Here is a 22,073-nt window from a genome sequence, read left to right as displayed (position 1 = left end):
AAAACCTTTTTTTAAAGATTTTTCAGTATTTCTAAACATACCTTAAAAAAAAGTATTTGCAATTTAGTTTAATAGTTATGTCGAGCCAAAAGACTTGCATTTTTTTATTCACTACTTTACTTTTTATTGCATATATGCATGCATTTCAACCAGAAAAATACACAGAAAAAAGAACTCCAAGAAGTCAAATTTACTTTCTTTGCTTTTATGATTAAGACTGCAAATAAATATTGTGATATTCTGAATATTTAGTGGCTGTATCTAGCAGAGCTGCATCACAGAATAACATGCCCTCCTCTGAAGTTTGAATCCACTGAACTAAGCCACCGGCAACCCCAAGCTGTCAAAAACGTTAGCAAGGCAGGAGTTCTAGCAGGAGTTCGGCACCATGCAGCATGCAATATGGGGTGTGTGCAACCATGTTAGTCTGTGTCGTGTGTTTGTGTAGGAGTGCTCTGTCTTGTGCCTGTGATCTTCCCAAATCCTCACATAACCTTGTCTGAACCCTTTCAGGAGAAACACACACAAACACACAAAGAAAGATGGCAGGAGCAGCATGTGATAGCAGGGATGCTAGCCTGCCTTAGCTCATGCTGTGTGTTCTTGAAGAGGTCGACACAGGAAGGACAGTCTAGCCTCTAACTGGAAAAGTGAAACCACTGAGTGACACAACTAATGAGCAGCACAGAATACATCTATGAAATCTAACTCTTTCAAATTTAGTTTTGGATCAGCAAGGTTTCAGGGTATTTCAGAAGTTTTAATATTAAAAGAAAACAATTACTTTCTCTGTTTTAGGTGCACATTTAACATCCTGTTAATCTGTCTGCATATTCAGTTAGATCATATAAGCATTATGTGTAGAAAAATCAAGATAAGCAAAACAGTAAGGCCACTAAAAAAAATAAATATTGGATTGTAAAACAATACATCACTGTGTTTTTTTATTTTTGTATTTCTTATTTTGTAGTGAATTTGCGTATTAGTTTTATTACACCTGGCAAACTTCGGCTTAAGAATTTTTTTTTTTTTTTTTTTTTACAAAAAGTGTTATTTTTGAAAGCATTATTTCAAAAGAGACATTATAAGAAAAATGCAACAATAAGGTTAGTGGTGCTAAACTTTAACCAGATCCATGCCTCTACGTCAGCTTCACCCAAAACCTTTGTAGATGAGCTGGGAAATAACTTTAATTTTAAAAATTTAGACAATTTTAATTCCATTTCTCTTTCTGAATTGAAGGTTGTTACTGAGAGGAAAAGGTGTCAGTTAGAAGTGAAAAAAGGGAGTACATACAGCTGAATGGAGATGGTGAAAGAATAGACTCCAGGTTCACTATAACTTCTAAAAAGAGACTTTAAAGATGTAACTTAAAACTGAAAAGTGCAAAAGAAGGATTCCTCTCAAAGATTCTCAGCAAAAGCATTACTAATTATCATGTCTTATTTGCTTAAGCCTTTGACAAAACAGAAAAAGAGAAACTTTGATAAACTTTGTGTTTGCAGAACTAGAGGCCCATCTCAAAGCTCCCTTAATCAATAAGATTATTGAATATAATAGAAAAATCCCTTTATAATCACACAATGGGGAAATTATATATATATATATATATGTATATATAGTTTTGTTTTCTTTATGCTTAACAACAAAATACATAACAGACTTGCTGTCTGTCAACAAACCAGATCTCTCATTTTATTCTGTTGAATTATTTATATTTTTAAGCTATTTAATTAAACATGCTGGTGAAGATTCTTATTCATCCACTTCATACTCATTCCCAAAAAAAATTTAAAAACACACCACTGGATTTGTTTCACAAATATTTCATTAAATCCATGGCAATGCATTCTCCTATTGTGTTTTGCTACTGAAATGTCATATAAATAAACTTGCCTTGCCTTTCCTTGCCTTACAAATACTTTAAAAGAAATTCAGGAGCACATAATCTGCATATTAAAAGCAGCATCTTATTAACATGTGTGAAAAGTGCAAAAAACAGGTATTCACTTTATATCCTGTGGTAAATAAAATAAAAATAAACATTGTGTGCAGATCAGCACACCAAGAGACTCAAAGAGATCCCACACGGTAGAGCTAAATCGTAATATAACTGTCAAAATATAAAAAACAGCTATCAGATCAAATGGCATATAGCTTAACTAATACAGAGATTTAACTTGGCTGTAGAAGTAAAATATAAAATTAAAAACTTGGTCCTACTCTGTCATTGTGATGTTTCTGAAGCAATTCCCTCACAAACAAAAGGAATGGCTGAAGATCCATGTACAGATTTTCTCCACAGTTGCCTTTTCACACGTGCTCTTCACAGAGGGTGATTCTCACTGTGAGCCAAAACCCCACAACTGGAAATAATTCAGACTGGCACTGTGTAGCACACCGGAGGAGACATGGTGTAGAAAGTATGCTGTGAATCACAGTTTGTTTACAGCACCTGAGATGGCAGAAGACTCCTACTGTGTTCTGGCAGATATTTCTGCTACAAAATTGTACCATAATTAAAACACAGATCTATATATTGCTACTTATTTAAATTATGAAAATAACAAAGCTGTCTCTGATATTGAATCATTTTTTTTTTTTGTATTCTGACAAAAAAGGCCAGAAATGGAGGGATCATTACGGTATGACGAGGAAAAAAATGAAATAAGGGATAAAAATCTAACATGCGACAGTTGCTCAGGAGGTAAGGATTCATTCTGTAACCAGTGGGTTGTTGGTAAAAGCTCCTGCTCCTCCATCTGTCCCTGTGTCCTTCAGTAAGACACCTCACCCACCTTGCCTACTCTCAGTGGTCAGTGGGCCTGGTGGCATCACAGCTTTGCTTCTGTCAGACTGCCCCAGGGCAGCCGTGGCTGTAATACAGCTCACCACCATCACCATGTGAATATGTGCATGAAAGGGTAAAAAAATAAATGCAGTGTAAAGACCTTTGGGGTCCTCAGGCTTGATATACTGTAGAGCTATGCAAGTACAGGGAATATACCGGTTTGATATGGTTTTATTTTAGAATGTCAAGTTTTTGTAGCTTTATTTTCAAAAAATGTTTGAAATATAAACAGCTGTTTAAAACTCTCTGACAATGCTTTCCTAAAAAAATGTTTGTACAGTAGCTCAGGATTTTTGTACCCTGGATCAACAGATTAAGCAGGATTTACATTTATCAAAGACTCTCTGTATACAAATACTTTAAGATACTTTAAAAACAAATGACAAACATTTTTGTTATTTTTTCTTGTCAGGTATAATTCAGTCAGTAGAGAAAGAAATAATTGCACAGCAATCCCCAGAGGGATTAATTATACATTGTGGTTGTTGTCAAAAACCAACCAAAATAAGTGCTGTGAACGTTAATTATAACGTCACAACACTAATGAAAAAGACCAGTGCTGATCAAATTCATTGAAAACTTCGGGTTCTCATTAAAAAAATGATCTAAATGATTGTTTGTTTGTTTTTAAAGAAAACACAAGGTTTGTGCTCATTGAGGGGAGACAGAGATGATTTGCCAAACCAGGCAGTACTGTATAATAACTACATCAGAATATTTGTACGTTTTTAACATGAGGCTTTGATCCTTTAGAGTCTTGTAACAGTTTAAATTCAGAATATTTATTTTGTATATTCTTATGCATAAAGAAAAAAACGTTATTTGTTGAAACAAATAAGGACATAAAATGTTATTCCTACTGCCTGTAATTACAGAAACGTAAACATAAATTGCCCGCCTGCGCTTTGGAACCTATTTAGAAATAAGATTTGGACCATTGAACATGAAGTCCAGAAATTCCTGGTCGAGTCCACCTGAACATTATTATTTGGATTTTTTACCAGAAAAATAATGAAGGGGTTATATAAAACAAATATTTTGTATGGTGATATAAATTTTCATTTTATATCAATAATCAAACATCTTTAGGAAACCCTTAAACCACTTAGGGGAAAAAAAGACTTTCAGATTGAAATAATGAACATAAGAATGGATTGATCAAATTTAAATACACATTTGGGTTTAAACAACATGTGCTTTTTCAAGTTACCCTTTTTTACTTATTAAGCTTACATTATATGTTGCATTTTACAGTATTTACTACAATAAATAGAAAAAACATGTAAAGCTACACACACAGCATTTGCAATTGTCAAAAAATAATATCCAAAGACTTTGAACTTTTTCTAAAAGTTTAGTGGTCAAATGACATGACATGTGTCTCACTCCTAGTTTAAATATAAACCGAAATAAAATAAAATGAATAAATAACATTTTAAAATAGATCATTAATGGATGGATGGTTGTTTCAATTGCAAAACTCATTGCAAACTTTTCAATTTAAAGAATAACCTTCACATTTTTAAGGACACTTTAGAGAGGATTTAGTTTTTGCAACAATATTAAATCATTCTACCATATTACGTATGATGTAGACATCCTGAACATTAATCACATTGCAGTTTTACTGGGAAACTATAAAAAAAAAACTTCTGAAAAGGATTTATCAGATACGATTTTACACACTTTTCCCTCAATGCAACATAAAACCAGCGACTGTATGCCAACAAGGGCCTCGTCACTGTGGCAACGATGGGTGAGTCATCTTATGAAATTATGACACTGCATTTATTGAATGATTCTGGACAGACAGTGAAAAACAAAATATTATGTTTAGCCAAAAGTAAAGTAAAGAGACACTTTTCCTTTCTGGTGAGAAAAAAAAATCTTACCTACAGTAACAGAATACAAGGTGCATCTTAACAGTCCAACTTGCCCGCAGGATTAAAGAGAAGATAGTATCCACTCACGTGTATGATAGAGGGATGATAGATCCACCAGTTTGGCTCCTCAGTTTTCTCCTCTTGCTCTCATTTACTGTATTTTGAACTGGAAACCAGCAGACTAAAGCGGCAGATGGGTGGAAAATCACAGCCTTTCAAACGATTTAAGATCTGTCCACATCCTACAGGAGCAACACTACCTCTCTCACTCCCTCCCTGCTTGTTGTTCAGAGTCTACCGATGCCTTATTCTTCCTCCTCTCTGTCTCTGACCTGCTCTTAGTCTCCATCTTTTTGCATCCCCCCTTTTCTCTGTTCCACCCACCCACCCACGGGCCAGTCTGCAGTGCCAGCCTCCACATTTGTAATGTTTGAGATAAAAGGAAACTGAAATGTTTCTAAAGGAACTGATACATACAGATAACTTGATGATAAAGACGTTCGACAGCAGCAGAGTTTGCATCTAGAGACTGTTGCCTAGAAGGAGACTTTCCAATGAAAGGTGTGATATTTGTGTGCTCATAACAGATAGAAAGAAGAAAGGCGAGGGTAAATAACAGAGATATAGGGCAATAGAAAGACAATATGCCAGGAGCACTATGAGTCATCTTCTGCATTACCTGGGGTGGAAGGGAATTATGCCTTCATCTTGTGTTTACCGGATGAATTGCAATAATTTGATCACCGAAGCAGCCAAAAAGTTATACAGATAGGTGGAAAATTTCATCAGAGGACATCCTGTGTTTCAATATCGTCTAACAATTTTAAGCTACATAAAAGGTGACGGAAATTCAGTCAAATTCTGCATCCAAACAAACCAATGGATGATAGTAAAAGTTGAAAGTAAGATATTAAAATGTATTTTTCACATAAAATTCAATTAATTGGCCACAAACCAACCAACTTGCTTTTAAATAATGGGTTGTCTGTGCAAATAAATGGAAGTCTAATATATCCATTGAGCACCAATCTTGTTGTGTAACAAGAACTCTGATTAGAAGTATGTTGTACAATCAAAACTAATAAATACATCTGGAAACCTGGGCAGGTGTCACAGAGGTGTCTAAAAATGTAAAATTACAATGAAATCAGTAGTTTTCCAAATGTTTAAATAAAACATGGAGAAGTTTCCTATGAGTGAGAATCTATCATATCTATCATGCAGCACTTTGTTCTGATGGGATTGTTGTGTCTTAAGGAAACCTAATGGTGGACAGCACCCAACTTATGCGGTTTTAAGAACACAAGACAATATGCATGATCTGTACTTTATAGTACTTTAAATCAAAACCCGCCCACATAACAAAATAATATTAATGGAAAATTTGTTGGTTTTATGTCTACTGAGCATTTACTTGTCTCAATATTATAATAAACACTAAAATGTTTGTAGTTTCACAGAGGCATTTAATGTAAATAAAGCATTGAATTACAATAACTGATAAAAAAGCTGGTTCCTCCGTAATCTTGCCAAAGTTAAATGTAAATATATACCAGCTAAATATGTGACCTTCAGTCTGTGTGGCCATAGTTTCAATAATGACTGATATGATGAACCAGCCCTGCTAGCTGGACAACAGGATAACTAAGGGAATGTTTTGGGGTAACCTGTAGTGTTTTTGTTAGGTGCAACATTAACATGTCTACCTATACATTTTTACATTAATTTTCTCATCTTAGATTTCAACCAAAGTCCAAAGCAAGAGGTAATGTTTTAAGCTCAGTCAGAGTCTATGGACCACAGATCTGTACAGACAGACATGAAAGAGGACAGATCAGACAGGACTCTGCTGTCTGCAAACACAAAGTAAAACAAGCAATCCATGTCAGAGCGACTGGGTAGATTTTTCGTCTTTTATTGTTGTTGTTTTTTTTTTTTGGCTTTGCGTGAAATTAAAATTAATTAATTGACAGGAGATTATTCTCTGAACTGACAGAGACACAAACACACTTTTATTTGTATTACACCTTTAAATCTAAAACTAGAATGGAGCCCAATAAACCAACAAAATTTTTGTAAAATTAGGTCACTGTCAGCAGCTGCTTAGCAACCCTAACATAAAATCAGCATTGATGAAGGGTTACGAGGTGCTCCGCTGAGAGGCTCACAATCATATTTAAAAAAAACACAAACATGAAAAGCAGTATCAAAAAATACTTAGTATTGTTAGGTCCAGATAGATTTAACAAACATTTGTAACTGGTCATCAAGCTATTAGAATGTAAATACTGTGGTATAATTTCTGGAGTGCTCTACAATGGTAATTTCTATAAAAATAAAACTGACACTTTAAAGTTATTACTGTAGTAGAAGCAATAGCAAAATATGCAGGAATTTATGTAGAAAATAAGCTGAGAATTCAGACTAAGACTAAGGTCTGGCCAAGCCAAAGTTTCCTCTAACTGTTGTTCAGACAGCTTCATACTGCTCTATGCTAAAATCCAACATGTAAGGAGAGAAATAATGGGTAGAATATGAGCATTAGAAACTCTTTTAAAACAATAAAAGGACTTTCATAATACATAAACTTAAAAACCTTCCTTTAACATGAGTCATTTCTCAATCTTTGTACCATTGAAAGGATGCAGATGCCTATTGGACAAGAAGCATGATATGCCCTGGAATAGTTACTTTCCCATGTATTTTTCTAGACAATTTAAGTTAATTTAAAACTTAAGTATATCTAATTGTATTTCTGCTGGAATCACAATGTTCTTAGCAGCTTAAGGAAAAGGCTACAGCTTTATCTCCCCCTTTATCGCCTTGATTGAATCCTTGTGTATAAATTCAAAAAATATTTTTTATTCATCCGGCTCTCTGACCCTTTATTTTTTACCTTTTATTTTTTTCTATCCTTTCGCTTTGTACCTTTGTAATTGGGGGAAAAATATGTTGTTTGTTACCGCTTGCAAATATAAGGGTGAAAACAGAGCTGACGATTCCTAGAAATGTTTTGATTTTCTGGTGTTCTTTGGCTTTCCGTGGATGCAGATTCACACTCTTCCACACACATATGTGTCGCATAATGTGCAAAGAAAAAAATGGGATTTCTCTTGCAAGCCAAGTAGCAAATACATAAAAACATTTTTCAATTAAGCCGTCTGTAAACTACTTACATCTATCTATGTTTTGGATTAAACATTACAGACAGTTTCATATTAATTAATTCTGGATTCCATTATTAAAACTGCAATCACACAGTAAGCACTTAAAGGGGATATAAACACATCCTCACAAGTGTTGGTCCAGAAGATTTGTTTAGCCCCTTTTTCATTGCTGCTGAAAAGCTGCAGGCTTTGCAAATCCCCATTTGCTTTTTCAGTTACAGAGTTAACTACTTTGGTCCCTTAAGTGATCCAGTATTTTCTATGTTTAATTGGGATTTTGGAGAGGATGGGCTTACAAAGTGAACTGCATGGCTTCCTTTTTGTTAAATCCGCTCTTCCCGCCATCTTTAAACCACTGTTTTGTTTTATTACAGCTAACACACACCAACATACATACACAGTTTTTACAGTTGTCTAAGTTTACCGTTGTCTAATTCTTAAATACATGATGGAGCAGAAGAGAAGAAGCTACGACTAATGATGAGGTCCAGGCTCTTTTAAAGGTATAGTGATTTTTTTTTTTTTTCGGGTGGATCATCAAAGTAAGTGGTCCTCCTGATTGTCAATCATTCTGGTGTTTACGTAAGGCCGTCCTGTGTGCTCGTCCCCATTTTTACTTGCCTGTGGTGATTCTGACATGGTGGAAAATTTGGCAAATCTTCCATCAACTTTTAAACAGAGCATGCACTTCTCGGGGGCGAGTACAGGGTTTTGCAAGTGCATTGTTTTTTTAAAGTGGAGATGGCGGGGCTTTTCAAAGATTTACGAAAATCCTCCACTATACCTTTAAGTATTTTTGCTGAGGAGGATTAGTGTGAGTTTGAGTCACCATGCACCATGATTGCATTTACGCCACAATTTGAGCCCGACTGGCTAAAATAAAAGATCGCCACACCACAAAGCAAATGCAGGACAAGCTCAAGAAAATGAAGCAGGACTACAAGAGTCTGAAGGACCAGACCAATTGTAGCAGATTGGGATGCAGGCTTCATTGCATGCTCACTGGAGCCACAAAAGACTTGCTGCTATCGGTGCTGCAGCCTGATAACCAAGAGAAGCTCTCGGACATGGACTGTAGTAGGAGTTAGTGGCCTGTTCTTACATGTTCTTATTATTCTTGCAGCAGGAGGACAGAAAGTTCCTACCAAAACGTGTGTTTGCATCCACAGTGTGTTGTTTCTTTGTTGATTTGCATGACTGTCCCGGGGCCTTTCAAAGTAATGGAAAAGGAACATGACGAATGAGTCGGGATTCCTATTAGTTGGGTAATACAAAGCCCGGCGCTTTTAGCGGAAAAGGAGCATTTGTTGTACTCTTCATCAGAAAGCTCTACTTTCTACATTGTTCTTGCTCTTCCTATTAACATCATTTAGGTACAGGAATAGGCTTCTCTGCAGGACAACATGTTCTCACTCTGACTGCATTACTCAGAATTCACTGAAGAGTTGCAATGTGTAATATTATGACTGGCTAAGCCCCTTTTTTCCGTCCTTTCCTCATGAGCCTTTCTGTAATGTTGCAGCATTCAACAGCACTTCCCTCCAGGGCTTTTCACCTTTTAATGGGTTGCTCCAGTTTGGTCTCCCAGGAAAATGTGAAATAGCTATGACACAAGAAGCTTAGTGCTTGGCCTTACGACACAAACAAACAAAAAACAAAACATGTTTTCTTTATCACATAGCCACACAGGACTTTCAAAGTAATGTATTTCGGCAGTGTTTTGTGCGTCTGTCACAGGTATACAGGGTATAAACATTTAAAAATGCAGGTCTCAGCAGCAAGTAAATGAGGAGAGGGAAACTTTCATGTTATTCGTGAAGTGTTTTTAAATTGCATTTTCTGTGCTTAACTTTTTAAGTTTAGATTCCAAAACTTTCAGCATCTCAACTTCAAAAAACAGATCTAAAGGTAAATATGGTGTCCTAGAGCTGTAAAATTGGTATATGTATTACAAGTATGAAAGATCGAAACATCATAAATAAACTTCCTTTTTTAGTCATTCAATAAATGCTCTTTTTAAAGTTGCTCAGCTGCAATAACAAGTTTCTCAGTATCCGATCAGACTTTTAGCTTTGTTCTCGTCTACATTGTGCTTACTTTTGTATATAATAACAGATCTGTTGATCAAAACAATATAACTATCATGAGTTATAAGGCTAAACGACTTAGAAAAGCTGTAAAAACATCCTACATTCCTCATGCCAAACAGGTGAAGTTTTCTTTTTTGGATACATTGGAATGTTTTTTCCCTAAATGAACAATTTTATGGAATCAACTCAACAATCCAGTGACCTGATGGGAAACAGGCTGATAAGGCTTCATTTATAGTTAAACTTTAAGTATGTTTACTTATATTTGTAAATATTTGGATAATTTGAGAATTAAACTCCAATCATTTCTGTCTTTAAATAGAGTGGTTGATGAATATTTGCCATCGAATTATGAAGTGTTAGATTTTGTTTACAGTAAATGTGTTAGTTTTTGATTAAATTAGAGTTGCGCCAATGACATTATTTTGCCCCGATACCCGATACCTGGCTTTGCATCATCGGCCGATACTGATACCATACCAGTTCTATTTGAAATTGATGTGTGTGTGTATATATATGAACCACTGCATACTACTTGAATGTAAAATAATTGCCATCATGGCTTGGTTAAGCTGCTACCTACCTTAGTGAAGCAGGAAAAAACGACTAATACAAAGTGAATCCAGTAGAACTTTTTATTGCCTACCTGGAATGGATGACAATAGTTGAATAAACGTTTGGCTCTCAAAATGGTATCAGTGCCCTATTTGTTGGAACTTGGCGATACCGATAGCACCATTTTAGTGCTGGATTGGGGCCCTGCCCGATACTGGTTTTAGTATTGGTGCAACACTAGTTTAAATTTAAAAAGTGTAACCTTTTTGTGGGACAAAAAAGCATTGTAGAAAAATTTAACAAACAGAAACAAAATACCTATCTTATATAGTTTAATGAAATAATTACTAAGCATAGTTGTTACTCTTTTATCTCTATTTCATTAATGTCGTCATCTGCATGTTTACTTGTCTGTAGCAGCTCAAAACCCTTCTATGTGTAAAATACCACCTAGAATTAAAGCATTTGTTAAAATATTCTTTCTGGTCAGAGTTTGTTGTCTTCCTAAGTGTTTAATAATATGTAGTAACCAAATAATTTTGTAATAATATAACTTTAGCTGCATTTTTTTTAGCTCATTTGACAGCAAAGAAATGTGTCTTTCTGCATTTATTCCAGTCTCCACATTTCTCTTTTTTTGTTCAGTTGTCAGTTTTCCCCTTCGTAAGTATTTCATAATCTGTAGTAACCAAAGAATTTTGTAATAATATAACTTTAGCTGCATTTTTTTACATGGTCTTGTTTTCTTATTTATCTCTAGATTGTACATAAAGCATCTACTGTACCTCTCAATTTGGTCAGGTAATTGTATGGCTAGTTATAATTGTAGACCACTATATGCAGTCCTGTGCTCCTTGCTGAATTTGTTTTAATACTTTTTTTCTACAAAAAACTTTGGCCATATATAAAAATGTACTGCTTAATATTGTAGGCCCTCTTTTTATTTCATTTTTTGCCATGTTTTTGCTCTTTGCTGTACCCTTAGGATAGATGATCCAGGATGATGTGTCCTTTCATTTATTTGCTGATGATATTCAGCTGTACTGCTTCTTCAAGGCTTCTGAGTTCCAGAAAGTGAACTCCTTAATGAATGCATTATGAACAAGAGACTCTTTATTTTTTAATTATTTTGTAAAACTCTAGTCTAAAAATATACAACTTTACTATGTTTCATGTAAGAATGCAAAAAAATGACATAATAAAATTGGCAAACTGTAAAAAAAAATCATAATGTTTTTCAAAATAATTTTCGCTTTAGCATCATAGAAAGATTTTTATTTCTTATAAAGCTGAAAAAATTACTGGATTCTTTCTGTGCCTCTTCTGTCACACCTCTTTTCTTTCGTTTCAGCCTCTGAATACACAGACATCCACATAATCTTGTCTGCTCATTTCACAGCAAAGAAATGTGTCTTTCTGCATTTATTCCAGTCTCCACATCTCTCTTTTTTTGTTCAGTTGTCAGTTTTCCCCTCCTCCCTCTTTCTCTAGCCTGCCTACACACATACAGGACAATGCAAGCCATTCTTACTAGCTTGACATCAGAATAAGAGGCGACGGATGGGGACCAAAATGGAGAGAATGAGAAACAAATTCTGTCAGAAAAGCAAGAGGAAGACAGATCATTACTGTTTGGGCACACGAAGGAGATAATTAGAAAAGGATGGCAACAATTAATGTGAGTGTAAATACATTAAACACTAACTTTAAAAATACTATGCTATGTGTACTGTGAATAAAGAAACAATACTTAGTAACATATTATTTGTGCAGAAGTTTTTGCTTGAATCGGTTGACATTCTGCTACAAAGAGTAAAAAAAATCTAAAAGCCTTAATCAAAGGCACTGCAGAATACAATATGAACAGTATGTGAAAGCCAGTAAATGTGTGATTGTCCCATTTGTCCAGGCGAAGTGTTAGTGCCTTGCCAAATACCAGGTTATGTCTAACTCAAGTTTACTTCATGGAGTGCCTCAAGGCTCAGCCTTCAGCCCAGTTTTGTTTTTGCTCCTAGATATTTAATTAGAATAGATAGTTGAGGAGTTTCCTCATGGTCCCTATCATTTATTTGCTGATGATAATCAGCTGTACTGTTTCTTTAAGGCTTCTGATTTCCACAATTAAATTCCTTGTGAAAATAAAACATGGCTAGGCTCAAACTCCATGCAGTTGACTGCTAGATAAAACTGAGATGTTGGTGACTCACCCTGATGATGCTATTCAATGTGTCAACCAGTATATAGATGCTCCAAGCTTTTCTGCTAAATATAAGCCTTTCTGCTAAATGTTTGACCATTTGAGTGTGTGTGAGGAGGCGGTTTTTCTCTTTTTTAGAGAATCTCTACTCTACAAAAAAAAAATTCAAAGTTTTTTTGATCATCTATGTATTTGTATCTTTGCATTTAGGTGACTGTAAACCTTTATTTAGTTGTCAAAACAAAAAGGAACGGTATTATCTGCAACAGATAAAAATTCAGCATCTAGGTAGCTGACTTGCACCAAACGAAGTGCTTACACAGCTGCCGTTCTGAAATCCCTTCACTGGTTGCCAGTTTCTTTTTAAGCTAATTTAAAAACCTTGGTGGCTGACTTTTAGGTCTCTGCATGGTCAGGCTCCCCCTAATATCAGAGGCTGGGTATGTCTCTATACTCTCTATCGTGTGCTGAGTGATCAGAATCCTCTCACATAACTTTTGGTCCCACGCAGTAACTTCAGATAGGTATATCGCTCTTTTAAGATTGTTGTGGCGTTAAAGTAGCACTCCCATTAGATTTAACCAACCATGGATCAATGTGCTGCTGTAGGTAAGGATGTGATCTTTGTGTGTTTCTTTGTTTCACTTATGCATTCATCTCAGAAACATTCCTCTCCTTAAGAGACTTTAACTGAATCGATATTTACTTTATAACCATTGACCACTGTGTTGTGTATTTAGAGGTTGGTTGGGTAATGTGTTGCTCTCTGACACTCCAGCCGGATAAGTGCAGGCATCCCAAAATGTGTCAACATTATATAACAACCGCACTGAGCCCCAAACACAGGTTTCACTTGTTGAGACATGGACTCTATCATTATGTATCTAGCATTAAGAGGTTTGCAGAATTTCCCCAGAGTCATAAAAAATAGGGGTTCGGTCTCAGAGGATACTTGTTTTCCTGTGTAGGATCTGGACTGAGAATTGTGGTTGGAGGTTAAATAAACTGGTCATGGTCCTAACTTCACGCCTGAACGACTTTCATTTCAAACCTATAAAGAGGTTGCTGACATGAGGGAATATGGTATCTCTGTCAAGGAAATAAGGTATGTAGACCGCCGTCATTTTACCATGGCTGCATGTGTTGCTAATTTCCCCGGGGTTTGTGTTGTGTCACTCTTGTCTCTGGTGACTAACGTCTTTCTCATTAACACCTCATGCATATAAATTATTCATTCAAGCTATAAGCCTCCTTTGCTCCATACTGCAGTTCTTTGGCTCACACTTTAACTGCAGGGGGTTGTAATGATGGATACCAATGCCATTGGTCACTCTGAAAAGTCTACAGCTAAACACCACCAAGCTCAGAAAGGGCATAGTAAATTCAAAGTCATTATGAACATTTGGGATTTTACTAGCTCTTCTGGGGAATTAAAAAAGGACTGCATTTTATAACTTCAGGGTTTTATAGAAAAGTTCTTAAAATGTAGTCTAGAGTCAGAACAAAAATGGTATGATACAGTCATACTTCCTTTTTGTAAATAAAAGTTGAGGAGCAGATTTTTGTGGCTACAACTTATTCAATCCAATTCAATTCAGTTTATTTACATAGCACCAATTCACAACACATGTTATCTCAAGGCACTGACGTATGAAAAAAAGTCAATTTTGTATAAATTATGAGGACGCTGAAGCACGCTGACAAATGTTGACATACGGCGTGCCAGGGTATGCTCATATCAGGGCCATAAGTTACAGGTAAGTTATGTGATGGTTGACATATGTTAAGTGTATGTTACTCATAAGTTGTGGTCTTTAGCTTATCCAAAATCTATGAGTAACTTGTGCATAAATTAAAAGAACGTATACCAAACGCATATCAATGTTTTGGACGAATTCCACACAACCACTGAGCATGTTTCTAACTTACAGCTACTGTATAATGGCGTTTGGGTATAAAAGGAGGTTCACAGGAGGAAAAATTTTGTATTCCTGCAGACTGCATTCCCATCATAGGGTAAATGAGAAGGTGAGTGTGATGGATCCTCCCTACATTCACGGCCACCTCCAAGACCAACAAACTTAATAGCAGACATGACCCTGAATCTGCTGCGACTGCAAACTTTCTTTCTTTCTTTTTTCATTTTATTGATTTATTTATTTTATTTTTTTGCGGGCAGTAAACAGCAGCTAGGTTAATACCGTGATCAAAGAAATCTTTTTATGACGGCCGGGCACCTCTGTGTGCATCACTGGCCTCACAGGACACTGGCTTGTGCATCATTTCATGGGCAGTATGCTGCCGTGCGTTATGCATAAGTTAGATTGGACGTAAGTTTTGGACTTGTTATGAATACGCTATGTATACGCCCAAAATACATAGAAAGTTCCACATATGCCAGCATTTAAGAATATTCTGGGATGTCAGGCATATGCAGGCTTTTTTTTTAGGTCTTTATTATTAAATCAAATTATATTGGTGCATAGATAATTAAACATTATTGGTGCTGGATTCAGAGTACCAACAGCAGCACATTCATGTGCGCTCTATAAAAATATAGAATATATAAATGTATGTTAAATGGAGCCTGATAATAAAAATCTTTTATTTTATCCCCAACTCTGGCAAGGAGAAAAGACAAGAGTCTGTTAATTTTGAATAAAAGCACAGTGTGACAGTACTGGCAGGACATAAGAGAGATGAGTAATGAAACAAGCTCACTAGATAGATAAAGAAAGGGAGAGACAGCAGAGTTTTCTGATTTTGCGAAGACATTAATCACAGAACACAGCTGAAAATCAAATATTTGATTAAATAATCAAATCAAAAGATCCAAAGAAAGAAGACTCAATGGTAAATTCATTATATATAAACTGCAAAAGGTACATTACCAGTGTCTGTTTAAAACTTATTCAGATAGGCTGACTCAGGATAGAAGTTCACTCATTAACACAGAAAATTAAGATATGGGACATCATATTTAAACATTAAGCATGGTAAATCAAATAACATAATTCTTCCTACTGACCCTATAGTTCAGTTAGCCAACCAAGAAGAAACACAGTTTACCAAAAGCAAGAACAACTCATGTTATATAAAAAAAAAGAGTAACCCAAAAGGGGGTAAGGTTAACAAATGTGAATGTAATCCTGGACCAACAAGAATAGTCTGTAATCCACCTTAATTCGGGCAAGATGTTTAGTCATAAAGGACTGGATGTTTTTCAGTGGCCATATCTGTTCAAGGTTTCCCTTCCTAAAAGTACTTTGCAAAGATTACCTTAAAATATAATCGAGCAAAACATTTTTAATGTTAAGTTTGAACACAAATACAAATGTTCTCCTTCTAAATGTTACTTGCACTGTATACTTAGAGGTAATGTAACTATCATTATGGAGATTTCTTGTTGAATACCATTAAGATTAAACCTTCCCTTTAAATTTCCTACAATTATTGGTAAAACATGCATTGTCAAACTTCATAAATACTGCATTTAAAATACTGCATTCAATGCAGCTTAATAAGTACTTATCAAACTAAATTAAAATGTGCTACAATGTGCCTGATTTCATGAGCAGTTTGCACATTAATCAGCTATGGAGCCTGCAGTCCCCCTCTGTTCAGGAGCAGAACGATGCTGCCTGTCAGTCTCTATGAGAAATCCCTGTTGAGGTCTGAGCCTCGGTCTATTGAGGTAAGCAATGAGAAAGTAGAGCCCTGATTGGATAACACACTAAAATACGTCACTTCCACTGAGGCTGAACCTCTTAGGGGGTCTATGTACTGTAGTTGGGGCGGGTAGTGAAGCTGGCTACTCCATGCTGATTGGCAAACATCCTAAAAGATTTTTGACAGACAGTGTTTAGACAGCAAGGAGGAGAAAGGGATCATTTATTCAGAACAGTCCTCTTGTGCTGAACTCCTGCCTTAGTTTCTGAAATTTATTATTCCAGAGTGCTTCATCAACGCTATTATCACCCGTTGCAGTAACGTGTTTTATGTGTTTCAACAGTTGTTAAAAGTGACGTTTGGATTTAATTAACATCACTGAGCCTCCCCTGTTTCAGAGGAGCAGATTCAGCTGGTATCTATGTAATTGATTTTTTTTGTCTGTCCTATCTGTTCATGAACAGGTGTCTATAAACATTTTTAAAGTTCCCCTGACCTGACATCTCCAAGAGGAAGGCAAGGTACTGTAAGGTAATTCAACTGGAATAAAACCTAAAAAATGGTCTGGATATTGGCTGAATAGCAATACATTTGCAGTAAACAATATGCCGGTTTCAGGTTGTATTGGAATATAATGGAATTGGTGATCCAATCAGAATTAATAATGTATCAGACACAGAAATAAAGGGAGATACTTGTCAATAGAATACTATGCCCTAAATAGTATCAATAAAACAACAACAAACGGCAAAAGGCAAATTTTGTCCAAACGGAAACTTCCAAAACTTAAAAGGCAAAACACGAAACTAATCCACTTAAAGATGATAAATAATACACATATTCTGTTCAAAGGTCACCAGCTGCCTAAAATCACAAAGGTTGCTTTACTTAGCTATGGTCGGTTCAAAATTAGGTTAAACATTAAACAGAAGAACAGCTATCGGTGTGAAGGAAACTTGTTGAGAGGAGCAGTGGCAGCAGAAAACATTATCAAGTGGCAGTATGTGTACACAGCATGAAGCCATTACTCTGAATCTTCACAGTGGTAAGCCATTCATCTTCCTCTTACTTGCATCTGCTTTCTCACTCAGTTCATCTGATTTCTCCATAAAGAATTATTATCAACATTTTATTATTTGGGAGAAAGGGTTGCAACAACTTTTTAAGTTTTCTTTTCTATTCTTGAAAAAAATATATAAATAAATAAGTGTCCTTAATCGCCACGGAAAACACAGACAAAATAAATGTATTACATTAGATATATAAAAAAATGCTGTTTAGTCTTAATGGCTTATTACATGAAAACACAAAGATAGAGCAATGTCCAAACAAACCTTCAACAGCAACCATGTGGGTGTTTTGGCAAGAGATTTGCAACAAAACACTTGATGAAAAGACAAAAAAATGAGGTGGCTGAGCTTATGGTTACATTTAGAAAAAAATTAATGTATATAATCTGTAACCTAATCTGTAAATAATATATCACCTACTTAAAGGGCTTATTTTGTTGTGTTTTCTGGTTATTTTCAGTTTTCAGGTTTTTATTTGTTGTCCTCTGCTGTCCTCCTGTGTTCCCCTTTTTCCCTAGCTCCTTTCCTGTTCTGCTCACACCTGCTTCCAATCTGCTCGTTAGCCCTCTCTTTGTTTCAGTCTCTCATAAATACTCTCTCTGTGCAGTTCTTCAGTGCTGGTTCCTTATCTAACTTCCTCCAACGCTGTCTCTCTGAGCCTTCCTCCTCGTGATAGAATCCCCCCTGATGTCTCCATGATTTCTGGTTTGTTTTGACTTTGTTTTCATGTTTTGATTTTTGGATTCCTGCTTTCCGGTTTGTTTGGACTTTGTTTCATGTTGGACTTTTGGATTTCCTGCCTCTGGTTTTTGTTAACCTTTCATTAAACCCACAAGAAAATTACCTCTGCCTCCCTGCCTTTGCATTTGGGTCAACAAACCACAACCAAATCCTGACAGAGGTGAAGATAATGGGAACCAATGTTAAATGTTATGCTGCTTGATTAAAAAATAAATAAAAAAATAAATAAAAAAAGGCATTGCAGATGTTGCAGAGGGAAAGATCTCTACTTTGTAATAGGTTACCTTCCTGATATTTGTGCAAAGTTATTTAAAATGAAATTATTTGTTAAACAGCATTTGGTTCAGTGCTACCCGCCAAGCGTCAGGTACAGTATCACATGAGCACACTCACACCAGGATGTAATTACCCATTAGTTTATCCCCTGTATTTCATGTAACTAGAAGCAAGTCTGTTAATTTTATATAGACTATAATTAATAATTTCACAGTCTGAAACTTTTTAAACTTCATTTAAAATGTTAGGGGATGACAGTGGCATTGGATGTAGGAGTTCCTGAAACTAAAGGGTTGTCGGTTTAATCCCTGGTTCCGTCTTTCAATATCGTTGTGTCCTTGGGCAAGACACTTTACCTGACTTGCCCTGTGATGGTGGTCAGAGGGCCTGGTGCGTCTGTGTACAACATCCTCAGTTCTACAGTGTAGCTCTGCATCATCAGTGTGTGAGTGTTTGCATGAATCAATGAATGAATGAATATAGTATAAAGCGCTTTGATCAAGTTTCCTGACTTGACTATATAAGTACAGACCAAAATAGATATTTATTTATTTAATAAAAGACTATATTAGATTTGTTTTGTATTTAGGAACAAGCTGCACATAGTTTACTGCTTACCACATAGAGCTGCTTCCATAGTAAAGCCCATTCCTGAAGAGTTGATGTCACCTCTGTTACAATTGGGTCTTCCAGAGGCACCACAGACTCATGAGGCCTAAACAAAAATAAAAAAGAAAGCACACATTTTATTAACCGCCAAGTATTTAAGCAATTATTTATCAAATGTATCATCAAAAGCCTAGAATATCCCCCAAAAAAGCTTTTGTTATCATTTAGAGAAAACCAACAAAGAACTTATACATGGAACTTGATTTTTTTTATGCTCTATGAGAAGGAGAATTTATGCAGAATGGACAATAATCTGAAACGTGCCTTGTCCAACAGTTTTGGTTTTAATTGATGGTTTTTTAATTAGAAATAACAGACACTTTTTCTAACAAGTACAGCTCATTAAAGCGTTATCTTCCTGGGTTGTTTCTTGTATTTGTGCATATATGGCAGACTCAAAATGTGCTTATAGAAAAATTTGACATTTGTCCATTTTCTTTCTTGTTCTAAGTTGTATAATGGTGAAGAACCTGGTTCATCTCAAGAAGGAGAAATTAAACAATAGAATATTTCTATATAGAGGTATATATATATAAGGTTTTAAAATGAAATGGTATAAAGAAAAGACCTTCAAAACACTGAAAATACTGATTTTATAAAGTATTTTATGTGTAGTACTTTTGCTACATAACTATTAAGAGATTAAAAATTTAAACTCTCTAAACACTCAAAAGAAATTTCGGTTGCACCTTAATTTATTTGTTGCCAGTTATTTGATTCAAACCCGGCCACTTCTTTTTTTTAGTTTTTTAGTTTGAAACCCTAAATAAATTAAGTTGGCCAAGCTTAATTAAATTACTTGTTGCCAAATTATTTGGAGATGCCTTTTCTTTTTTAGGGAGCAGAGGAAGAAAACCTCACTTCACCTCTTAACATTACCATAAAGCTTAACCTTTTTAAATTTCATTTAATCTTTATTTCACTTTGCAAATGTTGTGGTTCCCAGAGGGTGTGGGAATAAAACTAAGTTTACTCACAGTTTCAGTCTCTAAGTCAGAAATATTAATGCACATATATGTTCTCTGCTATAGATGCCCCCCCCTTCCATTCATGTACTTTTCTTACAGTGTGTTCCAATCCCTCTGCCAGCTCTTTCTTCCCCCGTTTCATAACGGTTTAATTAAAAGGAGTAATGTACGAGATTAGCTGATCTCCGTGCTGAACAGCAGACGATAACTGCTTACTGAGTTCACCAACAGCAGCTGTATTTCAGAAGCTCCCACTGCTTTTCTATTCTTCATTTTGTCCTTTTGCCTTCACTTCAGTACCTTCTGTTGCTCTTCTTCAAGTTCCCTTATCTTGTAACTTCACTTTAACAAACACCACTAACACAAACTCCTTGTTATGATTACTGCCGTATAGATGATGTATAAAATGAGGATGGACCATCATTTATCCTTTGCTTATCCCAACAAGCCAAAACTTTACTTCAACCCTCTTTAAACAGCTTTATATATCTAAGATAATTTTATTTTGTTCGGAGTTTTACACCCTGCCAATCAAAAGTAACATATAAAAAGGAAACATAAATGATTGAGAAAATAAAACATACAGTGGGCTGGCCAACCCTCAGCAGACACTCATGTTGACCCAGTTTCTTTTTACATTTTATACCCTTACTTTAGCTGCATCTTTCCTTTTCTTGGTACAACGTTCTAATCCAATGATTATTTCAGATCTTATTTTTTTGTTCCTGTCTCCATTCATGTTTGTTCTCATGTATTCCTCATATTCTTTCCATACATGTACCTTATCAAGCCCTCTGATTGTGCATCATGTCTCTTCTCAGTTATGATACAGGCTACAGTACCATGACCGTCCTCCATCAATATCTGTTGTTGCTTTGCTAGATATTTACAGATCCTATATATACTTTTGTGTCTCCATTCAAACTATCAAGTAATGTAAAATACTATTTTTTTATATTTGCTTCAAAATATATGCAAAAACTCTTGCAACTTTAAAAGCATTTAATGCTTTGCCTGTTGATTGGTTCACTTAAATTTTTTTTTAGTTTTATTAATACTAGATATATATTATTTAAAGATTTTTTTTTCCTTATTCATATTTCATGATAAATAATCTTGGTACTCTTTGAATCAAAATTAAATTCTGATTTCAGTATAATGTAGCTGCATTCAGTCTCCTTAGACTCACTGATCTGTGCTTATAGAACCTTTGCGGTTCCGTCAAAAAGTTTGGACAACTAAACCTGACTTGCACTGTCAATAACTGTAAGCTTTTCACATACACAGTGTGTTTCACCCCTGACAAATCACACCATCCTGCTGCTGAAGGTTCCTGACAGACCAAACACACATTTCTACCTCCAGCTATGACAGCAAAACCTTCTTCTGCCCAAACACTCTGCTCCTGCTTCTAAATGCTCTCCAGGTCAGTTCTAAGAACAGCTTCTGTATTTTTATTACATAAATGTTCTTCAATAAAAACTAGTGTAACATTTATCCACTGACCTCCTACACCTGGCCTTTCAAACTGTATAAAAACACATCACTTATATGGCTTCATCAACATTACTCAGCACATGACTTGAAAAAGAAATAGCTTTAGACATTCGGTTGTTATTTTTATTGATTTTACTTTGTTTAAAGAAAAATGCACGGCATTCATTGTGTTGTGTATTTATTCTCTACTGTGTTGGTTCTGGTATGGTTAGACCAAACCTGTATCACTCAGAGCGGCTACTTTAACAGTTTGTAACAACTTAAAGACATTTTACTGTCATTAAATAAGAATAAAACTTAAATTCAAATTCTGAAACAGTTATTTCAATAAAATTTTAGAGCTCTCCAGATTTCTGTCTAAAATTGATCTCTTTCATTAGAATAGAATAGAATAGAAAAGAATAGAATAGAATAGAAAATCCCTTTATTGCCCGAGAATG

At 35.4% G+C, this 22,073-nt stretch overlaps 1 protein-coding gene across 5 annotated transcripts in view; it reads right to left on the bottom strand.

Annotated features, from left to right (window-relative positions):
- dock3 (dedicator of cytokinesis 3) overlaps positions 1–22,073 on the bottom strand; it is a 220,096-nt gene that overhangs the window by 77,334 nt on the left and 120,689 nt on the right. For all 5 annotated transcript variants that reach the window (XM_015388011.1, XM_015388012.1, XM_015388015.1 and 2 more), the window contains exon 5: positions 19,118–19,214. In XM_015388011.1, coding sequence (XP_015243497.1) covers positions 19,118–19,214 — 97 coding nt within the window. The remainder of the gene's footprint in view (positions 1–19,117; positions 19,215–22,073) is intronic.

This window comes from Cyprinodon variegatus, unplaced genomic scaffold (genome assembly GCF_000732505.1).
Source record: "Cyprinodon variegatus isolate N-32 unplaced genomic scaffold, C_variegatus-1.0 Scaffold411, whole genome shotgun sequence".
Lineage (NCBI taxonomy): Eukaryota > Metazoa > Chordata > Actinopteri > Cyprinodontiformes > Cyprinodontidae > Cyprinodon > Cyprinodon variegatus.
The sequence above is the reverse complement of the archived record's forward strand: the minus strand, read 5'-3'. Positions and strand labels throughout refer to the sequence as shown.